A 15,382-nucleotide genomic window follows, 5' to 3' on the forward strand; every position below is an offset into this window, starting at 1 on the left:
ATAATAGTACAAATCTGATGTTAAGAATTAACTATATGTACTTAAATAGAGATTATAATTCTGGCAAAGAGGTGGATTTAGACAGATAGGAAGAGCTCTCAACCATATCTATCCTGTATGTAGATATTAGGAAGAAAGAAGCAGATACACAACAGGCAGCCTCGCGGTGTAGAATGAAGCTACAGAAGATACATTTGGTTGAATTGTGAGTGAGTGGACCCTAAGAGACTGCTAAAATTATTTTCTTCTAGGGAAAATGTGTTTATCAGAGATAGCACCCATTTCAAAGCAGCCGAGGCCTGGAAAGCTTTTTGTTGCAAGATTTATTAATTGTTTTAATTATAACAAAGGAAGGGTCTCTCGCTCAGGTCATGTTCTTTTACTTTTACTAGTCCCTAAAAGTCTGATTCTGGGGAAAATTCTCAGTCATTAAGCTGGTGCAGATGACCAACAGCAAAGTTTCTCTCACCAGGAACATTTGCCATAGTTGCTGCTGAGAACTCAGGGACCGAGTAAAGGCTGGAGCAAACCTGCCACCTTGAGTGGTCTTTGTAGATGCGGCACCATGTGGTCTCCGGGCAGAGGCTCACTAGAGTCTGGAACATGGTTGTGCTTCTTATGGCACTCCAAATATATAGTCCGGGGGACAGAACTGACCTGAGAAATGATGAGCAGACTGTGAGCAGCGCATAGTGAAATGCCACATGGCCTAAATGAAAATCAGAGGACTCCAAGAGAGCTGACTGGTCCAGGAATCGCCTCTGGGAGGAGAGAGGCTATGATGGGAGGACACTGGCAACGCGATCGTCATCTAGAGATACTGGACACAGGCAGGCCAAGGAGGGCTATCCACAGCAAGAAGCATGTCAAGTTTACGGATACGGTACCACCAACACGAGACCCACTTAAATCAAAACGGTTGTACATTCATTTGTTTGTTTTGCTTAACCAAAGGGATAATTAGTGAGCAAAAGCCGAAGCATGAATGTGATTGATTTCTACAAATCTAGATTAAGATTGCTCTCTTCAAAATGCTTAAAGCACGTGTTGTTTGGAATTGCCTTCAACGTCCCCATTATGCAGCAGCAGGTCCTTGATAATGTCATTTAGTACCATGCATATAAATTTAACTTGAGATAATGTAGGAACTTAACTCTTATTTATATCCATAAAAAAAGTCTATGGTAAAATTGGTTTCATTATACGTCATCTCACTTAAAGTCTCAGAACCTATTGAGGACATTACATGAGGACTTATTGTACTTTAAAGGATACTTAGTGTCTTTTGAATAGCTCTTCAACAACCAAGAGTCCTTATTTTTATAAACAGCACTCATTTCTGTAACCATGGCCACTGAACATGGAAATCTCAGAGACGTTTACAAAATATTTTGAGCGAGGTAGCAATTTTAAAAGCCACCGAATCTGACAGCTTCCAAGACCACTGCAGGTCCCCAGCTGGGCTCCCCGAGACAGGGACTCTGAAACACGGACCAACTCCATTTCAGCAGCCTAGGATCACGCTCATGAGGCACTCTGTTTTTGTGGTTCTTTGGAAAAATATTTCCTTTCCTTCAAAATCTGCTTCATGCTATCTCTACTCATTGATTCACTGTTCTTAATGCTACTATCTGGACGGCCAGAGAACGCCTCCACTCCTCCTGCTGGACAGCAGCTTGCATGCTGGACGGGCAAGAATGTATTTCTGGCAGTTTTTCTGACAATAGTCAAAGAGAACATTTCAATATCTATTTTAAAAATAAGAAGACAATGGAGTCGCCCTGAGGCCTGCCATTCTCCCATTGGGTGGCTGGTTGTCCAGCTGCCTATTCAAACTATATACTATCTGTACGAGTCAGTGAGTGCCACACTAATGCTGCACAAAAAAAACTGCCCCCAACTCAGTGCCATATAAATAGTAAGTGTTATTCTCATGTTTGCAGCTCTGTAGAGGTGGCTCTGCTCTGGAGTGTCTCAGTTTGGACCCAGGCCGGGGGTAGAGGGTAGGGGTGGCAATGGCTGCCTTGGGCATGTTTTCACAAAGCATCACTGGGAAATGGGAAGGGTCAGTCCACTACATGTGAGCATCAGACCTGGCAAAGCCAGTCACATGGCCAAGTGCAAGTCAAAGTGGGACACGTGCTCTGCCCCTTAGTGGAACGAGTGGAGAGTGAGTGTGTGCTCAGAAAGAATCCAAATGATCTCAATTTCCTATAGTCACTCTCTTTCCTCTTTGTTCATGGAGGACGACACAAAATATAAAGAAAGCCTTCCTCAAAATGCAGCCACTAAAATGTAAAGTTCTCACACTCTCATAAAAATGGTTTATTATGAATTTAGTGTATCTTTGCTGGTAGCTAGAGATAATTGCTTTTCTTTCTATAGACTTACAATTTATTCAATTGTTCGTGCTTTATTTGTGAAAGTCAAGGTAATTAATTAGTAGTTTCTCAATCACATATTTTTCTCTTTGAAAATCAGAAAAGTATTCACAAATATTCCATCTTTAGGTGTTTTACCTACCTGCCACAATTTCTCAATTCACAGCAACATGTGCTTTCTACACCTTGCTAGTTCAACACACATGGAAAACATTTAAATGTCAGGCCTGGCGATGTGAAGTTAAAACAGGGCATTGTCCAGATTTGGTGAGCTGATGGATGTGGCAAAGGAGCCACCAAGCAGACAGTACAGAGGGGACAGCACCATGCCCGGGGTTGTGGGTCCAGGAGCACATGAATAACAGAGCCAGGTGGGCAGTGGGGAAAGGCCTCATCAGAGCAGCCCGAGTAGGCGCCTGAAGGAGGACCTAATATTAGCTAAAGGGCAAGCACGGCACATGCCTCCCTCTGTTTCTCATTTGAATCCATCTCTGGAGTCCACTGAAGGAGCTGGGTGCCCTGCTTTCCTTTCGTCTTTTCACTGACTTGAGCCCTGGCACCCTCCCAGCACCTGCGTAGGCCTCAAATTCGGGGCATCGGACTCACCTTGTTGGGGTGGCCCTGAGAATCTGAAATTCCAACAAGCTCCCAGGTGATGGCTGGCTGGGTACTATACCCTGAGAACCCTGTGTGAAATGGGGGAAACCAGAAATATCTCCAGAGGACGATTCTGAAAAAGAATAAATCACTAATTTCATCCCACAAGTTTCTCTTTCTGCTCAGAATCTCCAAAACTCATTGCTGCATTCCTGCTAACAAGATTCATAAAAAAACTTTCTGTGTGAGGTATTTGTTTGTTTTTAAAATAGTTTCCATTGTTCATAGTCATACTTACCTAATTAGAAATCTAAATTACGCATTATAAAATATTCTACAACCCTTAACCAATGTCTATCTCACTTCTCTGTACTATTGTCTTCCTAAAGGGCCTCAACAAGTCTTAAAAATGGATTTGAAAAAACGAGTCCAAGGATTCCGCCACTGAGGCAGAAGATGACAGGCACAGGGGTGAGTACTAATGCATCTGATGGAAACCATGCTAGGTAGATTTTAATTCTGCGGGATGCTGTGGCCCCCGCATCTAAAGCTCTTATGTTCAGCGCTATGAACATTTATTTCTGTGTAGAAATGCACACACCCTGTGCCCCCCGGCTGGTCAGTCAGGGGTGTCATACCACTTTGCCTCGGAGGATGTCTTGGGAAGCTGCTTATCCCCTGTAAGCCCATTTTTGATGTTCTGGTCCCTCGGCCTCCAGCCCACTGCTATGTTAAGCCGAGTCTCACTCAGCCACATACCACCTTCCCAGGGAGGGTGTTTGGCCAGAGAGTGGCAAGCAGCCCGGGTGGTTCAGGTGACAGTGGATAGGGCAGCACAGTACTCTTCCTATCCTCTCATTGCCCATGTCCAGCTTGGTCAGCCCCACTTTCAAAACATATCCAGGACCCCACCGCCCGGACTTCCTGCCACATGCGCGCCTGCCACCCCAGTCCCAGGGGCCGTCCACCTTCTCTTGGACCTGGACCAGGCGATGGCCTGCCTTTCAAATGGCTCCCTCCGCCTTTGCAACAAGCATCCAAATGAGCCTTTAAAATAGGTGAGATCATATCACAACTGTGCTTAAATTTCTGAAAGGCTTCCGATTTCCCTCAGAGTTCAAGCTGAGATTAGAGCCATGGCCCACAGTTCATACACAATCTGGCTGTCATGGGCTGAACTATGAGTCCCTCCAAAACCCATATGTTTAAGTCTCAATCTCTAAGACTTCAGAATGTGACTGCATTTGGAGATAAGGCCTTTAAAGACATAATTAAGGTAAAGTGAGGTCATTAGGGTATGTCCTAATCCCATGTGACTGGTGTCCTTCTTTATAAGAAGAGGAGCTCAGGACAACAATATGTACAGAGGGACGACCATATGAGGACACAGGAAGAAAACGGCCATCTACGCGCCAAAAAGAGAGGCCTCAGGAGAAACCAGCCCTTCCGACACCTTGATCTCAGACTTCCTGCCTCCAGAACTGTGAGAAATAATGTCTGTTGTGTGAACCTCCCAGTCTGTGGTACCTTTGTTACAGCAGCCTGACCTGACAAGTTCACTGGTCCGAATCCCTCTGCTCTCGCTCCGGGCCCCTCTCTCTGGCCTCCTTGCTGTTCCAACCTCACACACCAAGGGCTTCCAGACCCCATCATGCAAACACAAATAGCCACGTTACACACAGAGGAATCTTCCAAATGCTTGTCTAAATATTACACAAAAGTTCTTAGGGTGTGTTTGGGAATTTCTGGGTTAACTATTTATTTTCAAGCAGACCCCTCACAATACTGATGGGGGCTGAGGGGGTGGCCAGGCTCCTCACAGGGCTGTGGGACTTGGGCTGCAGCAGAACAAATGGGGGAGGTCAAGTCTGGTGATGACGACCGCAGGGTGCGGGCATCAGCCAGGGTGGTGGGGAGAGTGAGGGAATGGATGAGCATCACCGGGGTTCGTGGATGCAGACGCGGCGCGACAAGCCCTGCCAGTGGGGAAGAGAAGTAAGCCAGACACCAGAGCCCGTGGGAGTACAGAGTTCTCTGACAGGAGAAGGACACATTCCAACATGAGACCAGAGACGACAAGAGGGAAGAGCTTGCCAGAGGCCAAAAATGGGAGATGACACAGGCTGAGGTGGACACGTCCTCAGCTGGGGTCAGGCTGTCCTAGGTGGGGGGCCAGAGACCCCAAGGTTTAGAGCAAACAAACCAAAGGGTTCCGTTAAGACCGAAACAATGAGCGGCTACTGAACACAGAAAACTGAATGAATCTCCCTTGTGAAGAAGACTCATGCAGTATACAGGCTCCGCAAAGGAAAGATAAGAATGTGGTCACAGCGTCCCCCTCACAGAGCACCTTCTATCTATTTGGGCTTGTTCTTCTATGTTATTTCCCTTTTTATCTCACAACATCTATTTATGCTACAAAGGAGCTTCCCAGATCAGGTCTATCACAAAAGCTATGTCCATTTTCTGACTTTGGAATTCTCTAGAGATCTCAGCAACAGAACTTCCTTAAAAAAAAAAAAAGTCTCACTTCTCCTTGCAATTGAATATGGATATGGCACACAGACAACAGCACTCAGGGATGCTTCAGTTTTTAAAAAGGAACATGTCAGAAGGATGAACAGTAATTACTCAAATGTTGCTATAATGATAGTGCTGGGACAACATCCCCATCTCCCTAAAGTGAGCTCTCAGATAAAATTTGGCTTTTTGGATTGTGGCAAGCTTGGTGTAGAAGATGAGAAGATGGGACAGAATGGATGGGAAGGAAGGTGTTTGGTCCAAAGAGTATGGACACCATGGCTGAGCTCTAACCAGAGGAGTGAGGCAGACTCACCAGCACCTTCCCCCACCATCACTCATGCTCTGATGCAAACAGAGGTTTTGTTCTTTAACAATAAGAGCTTAAAGTTGTTAGTCTTCCTTGGGGGGGGGGGCGCATTAAAAATTCAAAAAATGATATAGCTTTTATTTTTACTATCTTATATGCAGTCTCATCCACTCATCTACCCATCCATCCTCATCCATTTATCTATGACAAAAGTATTTTGTTTAAGAGCAATTAATGGAGAAAGTAGTACAAAATTGAAAGACTTTTCTACTGCTGTGGTTTTGATCATTTGGTTCTTGGACTAGCACTATCAGCATCACCTGAGAACTTAAAAATTCAAATTCTCAGGCCCTGCCCCAGACTCCCTGAGTCAGAAACTCTGAAGTGGGGCCCAGAGATCTGTGAGGATTCTCTCCAGATGATTCAGATGCTCTAGTTTGAGGACCACTGTTCTTCAGTATTCAGAAAATGCTTAAATCAACTAGATCCATTAGCATTTCCCCCGCAAATATTTATTACTTTTTCACTGATTACTGCAAATATAAAGGGAAAATCAAAATAATGGAAATGCTGGAAAGGAGCCCTACCATGTAGAAAGGGAGGTTTTGCCACTGGAAATGCTCCTGGTCTTGTGATTAAAGATTTGGTTCAAGACCATATAAAATTTAAATTCTTAAAGTCAAGAGATACAGATTCACAGACCATACGAGCAGCAGGCTTTATTTTCCTTTACATGCCAACTAACCTAGAGAATGGATGTCCTAGATAAGTGGGAGCAACATATAAATCTGATGTTAAAATAAAGCAGCATCATGTTCAGTCCAGGAAAGATAAAACGCCTGTTGGTTCAAGGTGGAGCCATGGAAAGCCCAGCTCTGTGCAGCGGAAATAGCTACAAAGCCCTGTGCAAGGTCACTGAACCCAAGCCTTCTGCTTTGACCCTGTCCTAAATGGCCAGGCCCATTGCCCTGAATTACTGTGCCAGCAGGCAAATAAACCTTCGGCCACCAGCCCACCTGCCACGGATCCCAAACAACCTGGAGGCAGAACAACTACAGATGGGGAATTCTTCTAGGAAGTACTTGGGACTTAGACCCGGGTCAGTGAGTAGGTTTACATCAACCTATATCTGCATCCCCACAAGAGAATATATAACATACTCCACGCTTCATGGATGGCCCTGTGTCAATACCACCCTAAAGTCCGCATCATGTCTCACAGCCTCTGTTCATTGGTGCCTCACACACAGCATGAGTGAAAGCTGGATTAGTGCTAAAGAAATAGGCAGTGTTAATGGGAGGTAAGCAGGGGTATGGGTGCAGGGGTCTTCTCCCCTAACCAAATGATATTGGAGATTTATAAAGCTGAGCATCTATTGATCTGAATTTAAAAGCGTCTTGGTGAAATCTGCAACTGCTGTTAGCACAGATGTGTCAAAGGACACACATCGGAGCACTTCTGGTTAGAATGAGACCATGTTCAAGATAAGAACCAGGCTTGAAATACATTTTCAGTGAATGGTCAATATCATTCCTGCTCTTCAGAGATAGCTTTTCTACAATTCAAATTGCACATGCATCTTTTGGAGCTCAAGGGAAAAACCTCCATCCCTAAAACCTAGGGTATGACATCACTCTTGGAACAGTTCCCGCTCTGAAATTCCGACTCCAGGCCCAATGCAGAGGGTGTGAAGAGCAGACAAGTGCTGTCCCTCCCCCCCTCCAGGGCCAGTGGGAAGACTCCTGTGAATCTGCGGTCCACCGTGCCCTTCACCTTAGTCACATGCCAAATCAGATGCCAGGCAAGAACACAACTTGCATTTCAGAAAAAGGGAGCTGCCTTTCTAAGAATAAGGGGCCAAATGGTATAAATGGCTTTATTTTCTTTTGACCCATATGCACTAAATCCAGGAGCTTTAAACAAGAAAATCACCATTAAAAACTGAATGTCTCTAAAAGTCTCATAAACATAGATGCTTATATGGATTTAATTATTGCTCTGCTCTTGAAATCCATTGGGGTCTCCCACTTATGAAAAAGAGAAAGAAGAAAGAAAGACTACCACGCCTAAAACAATTAACAGACAAAATCTGTTCTCTCAGGAAAGTGTTTAGACAACAAAGTAATGGTATGTAACATAACATGGCAATATTAGAAAAATTTTGGCAACTTACTTTTAATGATCTACGATTACTTCCTCTTCATTTCAAGGAAATCTAGTTAATGTCGACTGTTTCTCCCTGCATAATGCAGCAGGAAAACTCAGATGTGACCGATTGAAAGCCAATAGCAAGATACCACCAACTCAGGGTTTTCATAAATCTAAATAAATCCATTTGAACTGCTCTTCAAAGCTTATTTTAAGTATTCTTTTGATTAACACAGAAAATGAATGTCTAATGATGCCTTTCTCCCACTCTTTACACATACCATTTTCAAACATCTGTCTTAGGTGAAATTGTATTTGGTGGAGAAAAGAACCACCTGATTAATCTGGATTTTTTCCTCCTCAAAATGAGCTTCTAGTATCTCCACCACTCCCACGCCAGGCTTGAAAATCCCTTGGCTCACATTATTTTAATCCACAAATATTTATGCTTTTTCCATTGCCATGGTTTCAAATGAAACTGAAATACAGGTTTCATGAGCAGATTTCAGAAAACGGTTCCACAGACAAACCTGGGATCCACTAGAAAGCCTGTGTCACCAACCTGCAATTATTTTAACTATCCTAGGCAGAAAAAAATCATGCTCACCGTTCATGGAAACCTATCAGCTGCTACATAAATGCTCATCATATCTGTTCTTTCCTGTTATCACTGCTAGGGAAAAAAAAAATGAACGCTGTTATACAAAAATTAGACGCATTCAACACATGATGTCAAGCTTAAGAATATAGAATTCAAGGCCAGCAGCTCCTCCTACCAGTGCGCTTGGAAACCGCATTTAATCTCTGCACCATTTCTTCCAGGGCCATCTCTTCATTTCTCAGCCAAAACCTCATCCTCCGGCAGAACACAACGATCCTCTGCAGCTGCTTTCCTCTGCACCAGAAGGTGCTTCATGGGTGGGGTAGCGCTAGTGGGGAGGGGGCGCAGCTGCGAGGCTGGGGGGCACGGCAGCGCCTCCCTTCCCGGGATTGGTCCCCAGCCCCGCTAAGGGGCGCGCCCTGCGCCAGGGTGGGGGCTGCTCAGCGGAAGCGGAAGCCCGCCCGCCCCGCAAGTTCCCGCGGCCACCGGGGATCTCTGTGTGCACCCCTGCGGTCACCTGGAAGCCCTACGTGTGCACTTCGCAGTCACCTGGAAGCCCTGCGTATGCACCCCAAGGTCATCTGGAATCCACGCATATGCACCTCCAAGGTCACCAGGGAGCCCTTTGTGCGCACCCATTTCGGTCTCTTGGAACTCAAATGTGTGCACCCACCGATCGATCGCCTGACCCGCGCATGCACCCCGCGGGGACCTAGGACCGCAGCGCTACCGGCACAGAGGCTCAGCCTAGCTCACCCCTCCCAAGGATCTCTGTCCCCTCCAGTAGAGAAAGGCGGAGCCGTGGGGGTGGCTTCCTGGGCGGCCCCGAAACTGCCTGCCCCGCTTTACCTCCGGCTGTCCCTGGGCAGGTGCAGAGGCCGCAGCAGCAGCCGAGAGCGCCCTGCCCGTGCCGCCTCATGCCTCCCCACGTCAGTGGGTCCGCGGGTCCGTGGTGGGTCCTCAGGTGGCCAAGCCTCTCCTCCGGGCGCTGCCTGCCTGCAAAGGACGCAGGCTGCGAGGGAAGCGCGTGCCGCAGTCTCGGGCCCTCGGACCTCACCATGGTTGGCACCAAGCCACTGTGTGCATTCTACACCTCAGCGCCCTGACGATGCAAGTCATGCGTGTGCACGGCTATGGCTGCCACACCCCACGGATGTGCACGAACAGGGGTGTGCACACTCAGCCCTGGATGGGGTCTCTCCTTCCCCAGGGATCTCACCATCCTTTCGTGGTTGGCATTACAGGGAGCATGTCCTTCCTTACAGGACTATTTCAGGAAAAGTGCCCATTATCATGAATGGTTTGGGAAATTCAAGCCGGGGATGGCTGAGGTTCAAAGTGCTGCTCATGTCAATATGATGTGTGTGCCGGCGTCCCAGTGTGGTGACTGTCAGGCACTGAGCTGGGTGAAAAGATGAGGGTGACGCAGCATTTGCCCTCAGAGAGATCATGGGTCTGGAGCACAAGATCTGGAAACAAATCATTGCAACATGAAATGAAGGTGTATAATAACCGCACAGGAAAGATGTAGGGTAAAACTAAGTACCGCTGCCTTTAAAAATTTTTTTTAACATCAAAATCCAAGGAACATCAGCAGTTTTGTATGGTTCAAAGTAGAGCCCAATGAAGGGAGAGGTTTGGGAAAGTGTCACCACAGGGCAGTGAGCCTTTCCCTGTGGACAAACGTCCCAGGCTGCCTCTTGCTGAAGCAAACCCTATGGCCACGGGAACCAGACACAATCCACTCACACACCCCTCCCCATCACAATCACCTGCTCCGGACTTCAGGAAGGCCTGTACCTGGCAGAGCATCATAAAACGTAGCCCCTTTCTTCCCCAAAATGAAGTGGGCAGCATCTGCCTTCCCACTGCTTAAGACACCCACACTTGTCCTGGGCCAAAGCTGGTCCCCCAAGCCACATTCCCTTAGGCCTCTGCCAAGACATTCCCTCTCCCAGGCGTCTCCACCTCTTCTCTTGGCCTGGTCCCCACCTCTTCCAGCACAGAAGTGTACTCAAGTGGTGCTTCAATTTGGGGTGCATCGGAATCCCCAAGAGCTTCCAATACAGTTTCTAATCCAGTAGGTCTGGGGGTGGGGAGGGGACCAAGAATGTACATTTCTGACAGGACCCCAGGTGATGTGGACACCGCTGGTCCACACTTTGAGAATTGCTCGCTACGAGAGGCTACCCCATCTTTAAACCAAAAGCAAAGCAAAGGAAAAGACAAAACCTACCCACCCTGGTTTCAGCCTCCCAGTCTCCACTCACACTCCAAGCTTCTTTCCTAGACCCTGTACCATGCGTTTTGTCTCCTCAAACGCTTCTGGCTGGCGCCATTTCTGGGCCCAAGCCGCTAATTCCAGCACTGCTTCCGGGTCGAGTCTGATGGCACCTGTGATGGTTGTTCTAATGCGTCAACTTGGCCAGTCCTCGGTGCCCAAATGTTTGGCCAAACACTAGTCTGGATGCTCCTTTGAGGGTATTTTGTAGATTTGGTTAATATTTAAATCAGTAGACTTTGAGTAAAGCAGATCATCCTCCCTATTGTGGATGGGCCTCATCTAATCAGTTGAAGGCCTAAGAGAAAAAGACTGATATTCCCAGAGGAAGGGGAAATTCTGCCTCCAGACTGACTGACTTCAGACTCTGGCTACAACACTGCCTCTTCCCTGGGTCTCCAGCCTGCAGCCTGCCCTGCAGATTTCAGACTTACCAAGCTCCACAATGATGTGAGCCAGTCTCTCGAAATAAACGTCTCTCCCTCCCACTCACCATCTCTCCCAATCTTTATCAAACTTTAACTCTCTGCTTAAATTATAGCACAAATGGTGTTTTCTGTACAAATTTTTAATATTTGTCTAAAGTATAGCAATCTTAAAATACCACCCAGTATTTATTGAGCACTTACGAAATTCCAGGGACACTCCTAAACTCAGATTGTGTGAATTGATTTAATTTTCATTAGGATCTAGGAAGTAGACACTATTTTTACCATTTTACAAAATAAGGCACAGAGAGGTTCAATAAGTTGCCTAAGGTCACCCAGCTGGTAAATGGCAGAGGCAGGATTCAAACTCAGATGTGTACAAAGACCTCGAAAACAAGTGCTTGCTTCAGGGAAATGTCATACATATCTCAATTGGAATGTCATCCCCAATGTCCCTTACAGTTATATAGGGACAGTTAGGTAAGGTTCCAAACCCAACACAGCATGAAGAATCTTAGCCTGAGTGTTGCAAGGACACAGGCCTGCTTTCCATCACTGCCTCGCCCCCCTCCCAGAAAGGAGGAGCAGGACACAACTGTTTATCCCTTTGAACGGGGCCAGACGGTGCCCAGGTGGGAAGGTGGAGCGTAATGTTATACCAGGATACCGAACACATCCTCTTAGCAACTGTTCCGGAAAGTTAGCCATGAAAGGGAGGTGAGAAACAGGAGAGCTGGAGGGGTATACGGGTTGAGTTCTGAGAAACCTGGAGCCTTGGGGAGCCTGCCCTCCTGAGACGGTGGGGGAGCTCTGGGGAGAGGGGAAGGCGGAGGTGGACCATTGTGAGAGGTAAGAGGAGAAGGGAGCATCAGCCTAGGTGCAGCTGGACACTGGCCATGGAAAGTGAGGACACACATATTTCCTGTACTGCCTTATCCGACATCACGGGCAAGGAGTGGGGGCGGGCAGTAAGAAAAAAAGGGAGACTCGTAAATGACCCTCTGAAGAAATCTGCAGCATTAACAGCACAACCTCACTTCTGAGCTGGGGTGTGGAGCAGGTGTAACATCTAACAAAGGCATCCTGGAGCGTGGGGAACTTTGAGAATGCACCCTTGACTCCTGAACAACTTCGTCCTTGGAGACATGAGCCAGGCCCAGGTGCTGGTTCCAGGGTGCAGGGCTGAGCAAGACAGGCAGGCTCCCTGCCCTTATGTGGTTTCCACCCGATATGGGAGCTAGCCATTAACAAGGATGCACATCCCCTATGGCTGATGGTGAATAAGCTGGCAAAAAGGCATGTAAATTGGCACAATTCCTTTGGGAACCGAAGTGAAGCTGTATGACAAAGTCTGAGAGCTGCATAGCTCCTGTTCCAGCAATGCGCTCTGTCACATGCACACCAGTATCCACAGATGTCAATGTCTGTAGCAGTGCCACTTAAAACTGTGAAGGAGGAGAAAGGAAAGAAGGAAGATGGGGAAAGGAGGGAGAGGAGGAGGGAGAGGGGAGGGGAGAGGCCTGAAGATGGCGCGGCCCGTCAACGGTGGGCTGGATAAATAAGGTAAGCTGTGGTCACACCGTGGGAAGCAGTCGGAGCAAGTGATTTACACCAGTTGAGCTACAACAGGGAGCGGCAAGGAATACATAAAACATGACTCCATTTATACCTAATTCAGAAACAGGCCAGACTAAGCCATGTAGTATTTGGGACTCACGGCATTGAACCACAAGTCCTCGGCAGGAAGTGAGATGGTCTGAGGGGAGGTGCTTGAGGGGCTGACTTTCCTCAGACAGGCACGGGGCACAGGGAGTCTAACCACCTACGACACACTTTTACGTGGTGAAGGGGGAGCTGCAGGGCCCCTCCTGCAGAGGAGCAGAGCAGGGACCCTGGGCTGGGGTCTTTGTCCCTTATCCCCTGAGGACTGCACTTCAAAGATGGGCAGGGTCGGGAGAGAGGTGAGGGGCTTGGAAGAGGAGGAGACAACAGGACAGGGGGATTAGTCCTGGAGGTGCAACGGCGGGGATGTGTGCGGAGAGAGGGTGGCCCAGAAGAAGCAGACCCTGGCGATGCCGTCGTCCTCCCACCAGAGCACTGCTGCTGCCCCGAAGCCCAGGCGCCTCTCTCGGCTCTCCCACAGCCTTGCTCTCCTGACCCTCGGGCCCGGCAGCAGCCCCACCCAGCACCCAGGATGACCCCTGCCCTTGCCTTTCCTCTAGCCCAGGACCGAAGATGGACACAGAATATTCAACAAACACAGGGCAGGATTCACCCAGGACACTGTGAGAGGGACAGACTGTGAGAGAGCTCACTACATAATATAAGAAGGGCTAGATTGTGCTCAACACCACTAATCAGCATGAAAATGCAAATCAAAACCACAAGGAGATGTCACCACACACCTGTTAGAATGGCTGTCATCAAGAAGACAAGAGACAACAAGTGCTGGTGAGGGTGTGGAGAAATTGGAATCCTCACACGCTGTTGGTGGAAATGTAAGCTAGTGCAGCCACTGTGGAAAACAGTATGGAGGCTCCTCAAAAAGTTGAAAATAAAGCTACCGTATTACCCAGCAATTCCACTTCTGGGAACAAAATCAGTATCTCAAAGAAATGTGTGCGCCCTATGCTCATAGCAATATCATTCACAATAGCCAAGATATGGAAACAACCTAAGTGTCCTCTGAGGAATGAATGAAGGTGTGTGTGTGTGTGTGTGTGTGTGTGTGTGTGTGTGTGTGTGTAATACATATATATAGAAAATATTACACAATGGATAATTATTTAATCATAAAAAAAGAAGGAAATCCTGCCATTCGTGACAACACGGATATGGATGAATCTGGAGGGCATGATGCTAAGCGTCAGACAGAGAAAGACAAATATTGCATGGTATCACTTATAAGTGGAATCTTAAAAAATCAGCCAATTTCATAGAAACGGAGAAGAATAAAATGATGGTTACTAGTGGATAAGGGGAGGGAGAAATGGAAAGATGTAGGTCAAAGGGTACAAATGTCCAGGTATAAGATGAATAAGATCTGAGGATCTAATGTATCGCATGGTGACTATATAGCTAATGATATGATATCATATATTTGAAAGTTGCTAAGAGCAGATCTTAAGTGTTTTCATGGTGCACACACACACACACACACACACACACAGACACACAGAGTTATCTGAGGTGCTGGATGTGTTAATCATCTTAATCTTGGTAATCATTCCACAATGTATATCAAATCATGACATCGTACATTTTAAATATATGCAATTATATTTGTTGCTTGCTCCTCAACAACATTTTTTTTTTTTAAATGAGTGAGATTGTAAGAGGATAGAAATTCTTGATTCAGCATTTCAACCAGGCATTTCCTCTCTGCTTGGTCATTATATGAGCCCCAGTCTTGATATTTATCCCTGGAACCCTGCCTTTAAAATAATTTGGCACTCCCCGCCAAGGAGAGATGGTCGCAGTTTGGGTCCATAGGCCACAGTGGATTTGCTCCACAATGGAAGCAGAACTGAAGTGAAGGTCAAGATGAAGGGTGGGTAAACTACCTCAAACGCAGTCTTCTGGGTCTCTTCCCAGTGTCCTCGGTGAAACTAGAGACAGAACTGTTGGATTTCTGTATTTTTCATGGCTGTCTGGAATCTACATTAATATAAACTTTAAATGTACAATCGATACGTAAGGTTAGTTAAAATATCTTATTTTGGTGAGGAAAAACGGATTGGATAGCTGATTTGGACTAAAATACTCACAAATGATCATTACATTTTGACGGATAAAACGAGAAACAAGATAACATGTATTTTGTATGAATACAAAATCATTGTATTCACTTTAGAAAATATGGAAAATTAACAGCATCACGTGCAGTGTTTTGTTTATCCTTCTCATGCACTTTTATCCAAATTGTAACAATATATATATGGATTTGTAAAAAAATTTTCAAACTTTTGTCATGCTGCTACTCTTCTACATGATTTTTAATAGCTGTGTAAATATTCCGTTGGGTGTGTGTTCTAAAATTTAATCAGATTTTTTAAAGCAATTCTTGATTATCACAATGATAAAAAGAAAAAAAAAACACAAAAAACAGGCATAAAG

At 46.3% G+C, this 15,382-nt stretch overlaps 1 protein-coding gene across 4 annotated transcripts in view; it reads right to left on the reverse strand.

Annotated features, from left to right (window-relative positions):
* Positions 1–15,382, reverse strand: part of MCF2L (MCF.2 cell line derived transforming sequence like) — a 155,810-nt gene that overhangs the window by 101,810 nt on the left and 38,618 nt on the right. For 2 of the 4 annotated variants that reach the window (XM_016151913.2, XM_016151915.2), the window contains exon 1: positions 8,733–8,927. The exons of the other annotated variants lie outside the window; for them this stretch is intronic. In XM_016151913.2, coding sequence (XP_016007399.2) covers positions 8,733–8,811 — 79 coding nt within the window. In that variant the 5' untranslated portion in view covers positions 8,812–8,927. Of the gene's footprint in view, positions 1–8,732; positions 8,928–15,382 lie in introns of those variants that run through there. 4 annotated transcript variants of the gene reach the window in all.

Source organism: Rousettus aegyptiacus, unplaced genomic scaffold, assembly GCF_014176215.1.
Source record: "Rousettus aegyptiacus isolate mRouAeg1 unplaced genomic scaffold, mRouAeg1.p scaffold_m13_p_11, whole genome shotgun sequence".
NCBI lineage: Eukaryota > Metazoa > Chordata > Mammalia > Chiroptera > Pteropodidae > Rousettus > Rousettus aegyptiacus.